Raw genomic sequence first — 9,805 nt, 5'->3', positions numbered from 1 at the left:
TTTTGTTTTTCTTCCAGGTTTTCGTTTCCAGTGCGGTTTCTCCTCTCCGTGGCAAGGGCTCTTTTGAAGCAGCACATTCATTCTCCCCTTGAAGCACCATAAGTCTCATTTGCCAGCTTCAAAACCATGGCAACAGAAGAAAAGAAGCCAGATGCAGAATCCACCAAAACACAATCTACTCCTTCCTCCTCAACCAATCAGAGCAAGGTGTGTGGGGGCCTCTGAACAGGATCTTTGTAAATACGCATGGAAACTATCTACATATTCAAAAGGCAAAGTGGAATTAGGGGTTTTAAAGAAATCGAATCCTGATATGAATTAAGAACTTCTCAGGTTTTCTGGATCTGCTGTTGTGTAGAGCTGAAAATGCGCTAAAGGCTTCCAGGAAAAGCAGATGAAGTACAATCTCTCTTGTGCTGGGGTATTTTTGGATTTTGTTTTTTGAAGTTCATGCAAAGGAAATAGTCTTYTGCTACTTCCAACATTAGAAATCTCTGGTGTTTGTATCCTTGGAAGATCTAGAGGTGACTGGAAGTTTGGTTTATTTATAATATTAGTTTCAGGGTGGAGGAGCGGTTATTGTTCAGCTTCTTTGAAGCTTGTGAATGTTTAAAGCAGTTGTCACCATTCAACCATGAGAACTTTGCAAATAGTGGAAAGAGAAAGTTTGGGATTTGGGAGGTATAGAAGAATTGGTCTCTGACTTGATTGAATATGAGTTTAAAATGTGCAAACATTTACTATTGCTATGCAGATGAGTATGAAGTGTTTTATTTTAATCTATCACGGAGTCTGTGGTTGGACTGTGSGATCATTCTCAGCTGTTTATTAACATCCCTTGAGATTGGATTCAAACCAAAGATGAGTTTTCAGTTGTACATATACAGTGAGGCACTATTGACTCCAGGCATTTTTTTTCTGAATTTGGAGAAAGGGAAAAATGTAAGCAGTAGAATCTATTAGAGCGATAATTCCTGCAGTTCAGTACCGTGCGGTGACCTGATCTGATACAGAACTTATCACTGAGATACTAAATTTGGTGTTTATAAACTCAGTCACACCTATTCTTTTTCTTACAGCCCGCACCAGTAAAACCAAACTATGCTCTAAAGTTCACGCTAGCAGGACATACAAAGGCAGTGTCGTCAGTAAAATTTAGTCCCAACGGAGAATGGCTAGCCAGCTCCTGTAAGTATTACTTTCTTAATATCTTGTCCAAAGTGTGCAAATGTGGGCCTTAAAGATCCCCTTGCCTCTAATCTTGCCTTGGTAAGATGGAGGATAGCTGTAGTGTAAGGGCTTTTCTTAAAAGGACAAATGCTAAAGCTGTCAATTTACTTTTATTTATTCATTTTTATTTCTCTTGCTTTGTACCTCGAGTCTTCTGTGTCTGAGCCTGAGTCCTCTGTCTTCATGAGATTCTGTTCCAGGACAAAGGAAACTCCTTTTCTTTTTTTGCATCACCAAAAATCTAGCTTAAGCTTTTCAGTAAAATTTGTTTGCAGGACCTGCAGGCACAAACATGTTTCTGAGAAAGGGTAGAACATGATAAATGGAATTGTTGAAGACTATCTTACAGTATTGTTGACGAGAGATTTGYTCTGCTAGAGTGGGTTGTGGAATCTGGGGTGGAGGATTGACGCTTGCTTATGGCTGCTACCCGTAGTATTACGAGTCAGAGCTTTTGATAACCATATTGAAATGTTTAGAAAGGTATTGATATAGTTTTGTGAGGGCCGCTAGAACGTCCCCCAAATATGGTAGGGACTTAGATCCTTGGCTTTACTGCATATTGCCTTAAGGCCAGTGCACCATACGTAAATAATTCTTTTGTTCAAGTACTCTCACGAAACACTCGTTCTCCTTTCTCCCTCCTCCTCCTCTTCCCTTTTGCCCTCCACCCAAAAAAGTTTCCAGCATCTACATCTGGCAAATATCAACCCCTTTTCTCTGATGTCATTTGCAAGTTTACACAGTAACAGATAGAGTGCTTGGGTTTTTGCAGGCATTAATTCAACTCAGGTTGAAGTGCAATTTTTGTTCTTGGATGGGGGGGGGGGAAAAGTTCTTCAGCATTCCCCATGGAACGGGACTACTTGTACTCCTGGCAGTCTGAAGTAAAAGTAGCAGCCCAAGCTGTCATCAGAGAAACTAAAATGACTGGAGACTCTATACATTCCAGGCAGTTTGTGTCATGTCAGCTGCTGCAGCTTGACATGCACGAAGCTGTTCTTTACCATTTACATATTGCCTTATGCGCTGAGTGCTGCCTGGGGAGGGAAAACTTYACAATATTTGCAGGGAAGTTGTTAACATGCTTCTTCCTACCTGGAGGAGACAGCTGGAGCTGTCAGTGCTGCTGGTCTGTTAACTGGCACTTTCTTTTCCAGCTGCTGACAAACTCATTAAAATTTGGGGCGCATATGATGGCAAGTTTGAGAAAACAATATCTGGTCATAAACTGGTAAGTATGAAGAGATTGCTATGTGTTTGAATGCAGTTTACATGTAGTGAGTTTATTTTACTTTTTCATTCAGTAATCTCTGTTCATGGTTGGATTTATTTGTGCAGAAAGTTTGTTCCTTAGTCTGGTTTTGAGCCTCTTTGTTTATAGAGTCCTGTGTGATAGTTCAAGACAGAAATTACAGAGGTAATTGCAAGCCAGATAAGAAAGTACCTGCATGTGCTGCATAGCTGTTCTTTYTAGACATTGAATTTCAGGACCACCACCACTATAAACTGAGCAATGTATATTCTTGGATGAAAGTCCTGGTAAATAGTCCTAATTTGTTTTCCCTTGCATCTTGAGCAGAACAATTTGCCTTTTAAGGTGACTTTTGTGTGTGTGTGTGTGTCTTTGCATGCATTAACGTAACACTTGTTCTCCAAAGTCCTAGAGATAACACAAACCCCTTTGGCTTCATTTTACCAAGTTTTTTTACACGCTGAAGTTATATAAGCAAAGATGAAGACTCACAAAAAAAACCCCACCCTAGTAGAATCTGGTTCTTCACCAACCCTTAGGAACTCAGACCATAAAAAGCAAGCCGTTTGTCATCAGGAGAAAATACTTACTCAGTTTAGTTTATATAGCATAGTGTTTATGAATTCCAGGAAAGGGTGTTGGTGGCCACAGTAAAAGAGGGGCCATGTGAACAAGTCATTGATGTATTTGAAGCGTATGAGTGTGATTAAGCTGAAGAGTGAAAGGATCACTAATCCAGTCAAATAACTCCCAACTCCTAATGCTGAATTTTCTTGCTAGCTTCAGAGGTGGATATAATATGTAGTCTGTTTTCTATTTTCCTGTGTTGATGAGGAAACACTGCTGAGAACAGAGTTTGTTTTCTTTTGTTTTAGGGTATCTCTGATGTTGCCTGGTCATCAGATTCCAACCTTCTTGTCTCTGCCTCCGATGATAAAACTCTCAAAATATGGGATGTAAGCTCGGTGAGTGCAGGGCCTGTTTATCTTCCTTTTCCTCTGCGCTGTCATCTTAAAAATCAAGTTGTTCTGAGAGACAGGTTTGAAGTACTATGGTGAGAGAAGGTAGAGTTTTAAGCATTGGCTCTTGTTTAAAAACTATGCTCTTTCCTGGTAATAACGAGTATCTGGTTGAAGGGCCCGTGAGGATGAGGGAGTTAGTCTGTGTGCTTTTTGGAGAAGGGGTTGCTTTGCTACCATGGGAATTCTGGTTATCTTCTGAGRGCACTTAAGCCTTATGGTGGCGATACAACTCCAGGCTTTGATCGCTAAAATAATGTGGGGTTTTTTTCCTATTTTTTTTCTTTTTTACTTACTCGTTATATTCCTGTAACTGCTTCATGCCTTTCTAAATCAGGAGTTAGAGATGGCTTCTTTGTTTCCTGCATGGCGATTAACCTTAATGCAGCTTAATTGTATATCTGTAAAAGGATGCTGTATATTTAACTGATAAATCTTATTTCAGGGCAAGTGCTTAAAGACACTGAAGGGGCACAGTAACTATGTTTTCTGCTGCAACTTCAACCCACAGTCAAATCTCATCGTTTCTGGATCAGTAAGTAGTGTTTTTTTTTTTTTTTTTTTTTTTTTTTTTTTTTTTTTTTTTTTTTTTTTTTTTTTTTTTTTCTGCAAAGTGAATGCTGTGCACAATTTATCTCAATTCTCTATCTCCTTCCACATGCATAACACACACTCAAATGAACTGTGCGGTGTCACCACTTTCTCTGCTTGTGGGCATAGTCCAGCCCTTACCTCATCCTCAGAAGGTGCAGGTTTTGTGCATGGAGAGGAGGAGCTAAGGGAACTCTCTTCTCCATCTGTTCGTGCTACCCTGCACACTGTTTCTGTCCTAGGTCTCTGATGCAGCTGCAATGTGGATGGAGGAATCCACGTAGCCCCTGCATCTAGTCTTGCTTCAGACTGTAGCACCTAAAATGCCACAAATAGGTGCATCATTAAATCACCTTGTGCATTTCTTCAATCTTCAGTTTGACGAAAGTGTGAGGATATGGGATGTGAAAACAGGGAAGTGCCTCAAGACGTTGCCTGCTCATTCTGACCCCGTTTCAGCTGTAAGTCCCTTCAGATAAATGAACGCACTAATATGCTTGGTGTGGTGGTGGTGGTTGTTTGTTTTGATGAGAGCTTCTCTTCCCCCTCTGTAGAACAGTGTGATTGTGCTCTGATTCTTAGTTTTACACAATATAGTAGCAATTACATAGTATGCTCCATTTCAAATCTCATACCTTTAGTGGATAAAGGTAACTTGGAATACAACAACATCTGTTTAAATGAAGAAAATCAGAAAATGTGCACCTCTTTATATTTTTGTAATGAGAGAAATGCTAAGAGAATATTAAGCCTTGGGTATGTTAAGCTACAGGTACTGTTATGTGTGAGATTGCTTTGCTTAGTCTAGAACATATTTCACACTTGCAAATGCACTTGCATCAGGAGCAATTGCTCTTTAAAATAGCAGCATTTTGGCATGCAGTTGAAAGGAGGAGCTCAAAGCATGTGTGTGACTACCTACAAGGTTGAATTCCRTGCCCTTAAAATTGTTTTCCTTGGTTTGCTGTTATGAAAGGAAGTGATTCTTTGAACAGAACATCCTTATGTGATAGTGCTGAGAGACTCTTGTAACYGCTGAGGAAATACATGCATTCTAGTTACTGATGCTTGAATAATCATCTGTAGTTAGTTTTCATTCTCTTTTATAATTAGGCCAGGGAAACTGGAGAGAGTCTTGTTTYGATAATATTGCTCATCCAAACTTGTGACTATCATTGCATGTCAGGTTGACTTTATGCTTCCATAAATATGAATTTCAGTGTCAATATTGGGACATAAATGCTTTCAGTGGGGCTCAAACGTCTAGTCTTTATAAATATCATTATCTCTTTCCTTTTCTATAACATCACAGGTGCATTTTAATCGTGATGGGTCCCTGATAGTGTCAAGTAGCTATGATGGACTCTGGTAAGTGGTTATTTCTTCTCTGCTGTAAGGCATATATTTTCAGAAAAGACTTTTTCCTTTAAAAATACAGATTTGTGACATTAAAGTCGAAACAAAGGCTTTAAAACTGATAGTAATGAGTCTTATGTGTGTTTTTCATAGTCGAATCTGGGATACAGCATCAGGCCAGTGCTTGAAAACACTGATTGGTAAGTAGGAAGATTCCTTGTTTGTGCTATGTTCTGTGGTGTTTAGTTGTAATTTAGATATTCTGCTGTGAACAGTGGCTTCCTTAAGCCCTGTCTTCCTGCCATTCTGTTGTTAGAATATTGTCCTCCYATGTATTGCAAAAGGAGGAACTGTTCTCTTGCATGCCTAGGAACTTGTTTTCTCTTGGAATGCTGTGTGGTATTCTTACAGTTTTCTTGGAAGTACCAAGGGACAACAAAACTTAAACTTTGCTCAAGTGAAGCAGTCGTATTGGATTATTGTGAGAAGCAATTCTCTGTCAGTGAAAAGATAAAATTGTGCATTTTTTTAACACCACTTTTATTTTCGCCGTAGATGATGATAAYCCGCCTGTGTCTTTTGTGAAATTCTCCCCAAATGGCAAATACATACTAGCTGCAACATTGGACAAGTAGGTATCTAAAAAAAGAAAAGACCATAGGTTTGAAGCGTTCATGAGCATCACATAAAGCTTTTTTGCTGCTATTTAGCTGTTTTAGGTTTTAGTAATGACACTCCACAAGAAGTTTGTGTTTGCTGTCAAACTTGTAAAGTGTGCTGAGTGTTACGCCTTGCTAACAGCACAGGCAGAACTTAGSTTTTCTAAAGCCTTGGTGCTGCTTAGTGACTACAACACCCATTCATTCCTCCTTGTCTGCCTTTCAGAACCTCAGGAGTTCCTCACATTAATCATAGGATTCTCTTGTATCACTCGAGACTGAAAACCTAGYCTATAAAAGGCAGCAAGATATAAATAGCTTTATGTTTAAGGCATAAAAGCAGTGCAGGTGGGTTGCTTGTGTTGAGAGTGATTCACCTGGAGGATTTCCATGCAGCATTAGCTGGTCTGTCATCTCCATTCACAGATATTAATGATGCTGTTGCTTTCAGAGACTTTCCTTTCTTAGGTCATGGGTCTCAGTCCATTGTTGAGTCTCTGAAACATCCCAGTGCGGGACTGAATTTCCAAAATTGGACCATTTTGATCTGTATGTGCTTGCAGGAGGATTTGATTTTAGACTGCCTGGTCACTCTCTGTGAAGAAGCTTGCATGTGTCAGGGGATATTTTAAATACATTCCTGTGGAGGAGAATAAGAATGGCTTGTCAGTAAAACTTGATGCTGTGTTGTTAATAAAGCTACCTTCAAAACCAGGCTACAGTGACCCAGGGAGGCTTTAGGAGATGCCCTTTTTGTAACCAGAAAGTTGTCACATGAATTAAAAAAAAAAAATCCAATAACTAAAAGGTTTATCTTCTGTTTTCTAGCACTCTTAAACTTTGGGACTACAGCAAAGGAAAGGTAAAAAACAATTCTGTTTCACTATGAAGCTCTAACTAAGATTGTAGCAGACTGGGCTTTTGTATATGCTTTTTAAATTGTTCAACATTTTATCAATACCATATGAAGAAGTAGTATTGTCTTTAATAAAGGAGACTAAACATGCCTTTGGAGGAAAAAGAATACATGCTTTTGCCAAGCTCTGTGATGCTGAGTAAAGTTGTATTTGTGAATAACATCTTATGAACAGTAAATTGACGTTGTTCTCTTTCTCTGTGGGAAGTGGCAAATTAAGGCTTTACTTCCTTTTCTCCAATGACTGTTTAGTGTTTTAGGACAGAGATGACTTCCACATCCCCTAGATACATTGGCATGGTGGGAAACATGGGCAGAGATATTTAATCTACGCTACCAAGGGAGTTTGTGCTTAGCAGTGAGAGAACTAATTCCCAGTTGTACTTTACATCTTGTGGCTGTTCTCTTCCAGTGCCTGAAGACCTACACGGGACACAAAAATGAGAAATACTGCATATTTGCAAATTTCTCTGTTACTGGTGGAAAGGTTAGTACTTATTTCAATTGCTTCTAGTAATAAAAAACATACTCTTACTACTTTTATCCGTGGGAGATAAGGATAATGCAAATCTTGCCTGATAGTTTGGTTCATAAACATCTCTACCCTTTCATCTAAAAATGGATTTGCCTTGAAAGAAAAGGAATAGTGTTCAGTTAAATAGAAGTGATGGCTACTGTGTGAACTAGCAATGGTAGAATTTTGTAGAGGAACCTAGTTCGGGGATAGAAACTGCCTTTGAAAGTCCTGGTTCAAAGATATATCATAGTGCTGTGGAATAAAACACTTAGAAAGTCGGCCCTAAAAGGTTGGAAGTTGCTCTTAATATGAAAACAATGTAAAATATTCAGTAATAGCGCTTAGATACCTCTGAGAAGAAAGATCAAAATAACTTATTTTTTCTCTCTCTTTTCAGTGGATTGTGTCCGGATCAGAAGACAACCTGGTTTATATTTGGAACCTTCAGACAAAGGAGATTGTACAGAAATTGCAAGGTCACACAGGTATGAAAGAGGCTTTTGTGTTTACTATTATTGTTATTAAGAGGCTTAGCTTTAGCACTGCTTATTGATATTTAGTGTTGACTGTCACACTCTTTGAATTATTTATTATCACAAGTTTAATTGAACCCTAGAAGTTCTTCCCTTTTTATAATTTTTTTTTTTTTAGTGCCATGCAGTTTTTTTCTCTGAATTTGACACCATCTTACAAAAGAATTTCTTGGAGTTTGGAGTTGATCAAGATCCTTAAATTACTTATGATGCTAGTGACCTTAAATGGCTTATTAGTACCTTCCAAAGCTTCAGCTCTTGGAAGGATAAATGCCAGCTTGACATGTCACTTTGGTGGAGATGCAGTTACATCTGACAGGGAATGCTGTGATCAACTGTTTGTAAATGTACCTAAAAAAATGAAGTGGCCTTTTGCGAACTGTGTCTGAATATTCCAAGGGCTTTGCTGTCCAGTAAGCAGGAACTAATACCTAGAGAGTTCTCACTTTTTGTAATGTATCAAACATTTTTCAAAGATTACTCTCAACGTGGGGAGCCCACTTAGAGCGTGCTTTTTGGTAGTGATTGTTTCATCATCTTGAGAAGCAAAAGCCATCAAATATTTATAAATAATGTATTTATAATTCTACTATAGGGATGCAATCCACTGGCTATGCTGTGCTAAGATGTAGCAGCAATAAGCCCTCATTTTATGAAATCAGATGCCTACTATGAAGCACCTTATCCTTTCTCTAAATAATGACATTTATGGATCTTTTCTTTTTGTTTAGATGTTGTTATCTCAACAGCTTGTCACCCAACAGAAAACATCATTGCATCAGCGGCACTAGAAAACGACAAAACAATTAAACTGTGGAAGAGTGACTGTTAAACGCTCCAGTATCACTTTAGAGACTGTCAGGAAAAGTTGTTTTTTTAAAAAAATACTAAAATCCACATGAGAATAAAAAATCCAGTTTGGCCGGAAAGCTGAAGAATATTTAATAAAAGTGGTTTCTGTTAGTCTTGGCCCAAAGAAAACGTCTTAGCTCTTTGCTAGAGCTGGGCCACGTGGTAGAAAAAAAAAGATGCAGTGTCTCCTCCTCTTGCCTAATCTTTTGGCAGACAAATGGATCATTCTGACAACGTGTTAGAAGTGTCAGCCTTCTATTGGACACCCCAAAGATACTGTACTTCTTGGTGGCATTACTTCTAGGCACTGTTGCTGCTTAAGGAAGAGCTGCCAGTCTGCTTTGTAACAGTAAGTTAAGTCATGAGCCTAGAGATACGTGGATTTTTTTTTTAATGTCTATTTTTTTTATTTTATTTTTTATTTTTCAGAATGTAGGTTCTAGTCTATTGGATGTTTCTGTATTGTTTTAAATAGGAGTGCTGCATCTTTAAGGGTGCTTCATTTTAAACACTCAGCTCAAACTTTGTGACCAAATAAAACCATGCAGTTCCAGATTTTCCCCCTTCCTGCCCTTGACTTGCCTCCTATGGTGAAATCTCCTCTTACCTTCTGTATAGTTGCTTACCTCTTGTTACGTGTGTTTAATAGATCCTGTTCTAGAGCAAAGTTACAGTTCTTCTGTTAACCATTAAAATGATTCCTGCTTGTAGTTGTTCTCAGCATATTTTAATTTTTTTCTCCTCTGGATTAAAAGCAAGATCACAGAACACTGTAAAGTTATTTCCATGTAAAAAGAAAACAAGCCAAACTTTTGTATTTTGAAAATCCATCGTATGAAACTGTATTGATAATGGCATGACTCTGTATCTATTTCGG

At 38.5% G+C, this 9,805-nt stretch overlaps 1 protein-coding gene across 1 annotated transcript; it reads left to right on the top strand.

Annotated features, from left to right (window-relative positions):
- Positions 1-9,805, top strand: WDR5 (WD repeat domain 5). Its single transcript, XM_026049382.1, has 13 exons — positions 1-207; positions 1,080-1,188; positions 2,391-2,464; positions 3,361-3,450; positions 3,950-4,039; positions 4,473-4,556; positions 5,408-5,463; positions 5,605-5,651; positions 6,007-6,082; positions 6,939-6,972; positions 7,439-7,513; positions 7,941-8,028; positions 8,808-9,805. The coding sequence occupies exons 1-13, from the start codon at positions 127-129 to the stop codon at positions 8,906-8,908; spliced, it is 1,005 nt and encodes a 334-aa protein (XP_025905167.1). The 5' UTR covers positions 1-126; the 3' UTR covers positions 8,909-9,805.

The sequence above is a fragment of the Nothoprocta perdicaria genome, unplaced genomic scaffold (assembly GCF_003342845.1).
Source record: "Nothoprocta perdicaria isolate Ctin4 unplaced genomic scaffold, notPer1 scaffold_6, whole genome shotgun sequence".
Taxonomy (NCBI): Eukaryota; Metazoa; Chordata; class Aves; order Tinamiformes; family Tinamidae; genus Nothoprocta; species Nothoprocta perdicaria.
This window is presented reverse-complemented; position numbering and strand designations above follow the sequence as displayed.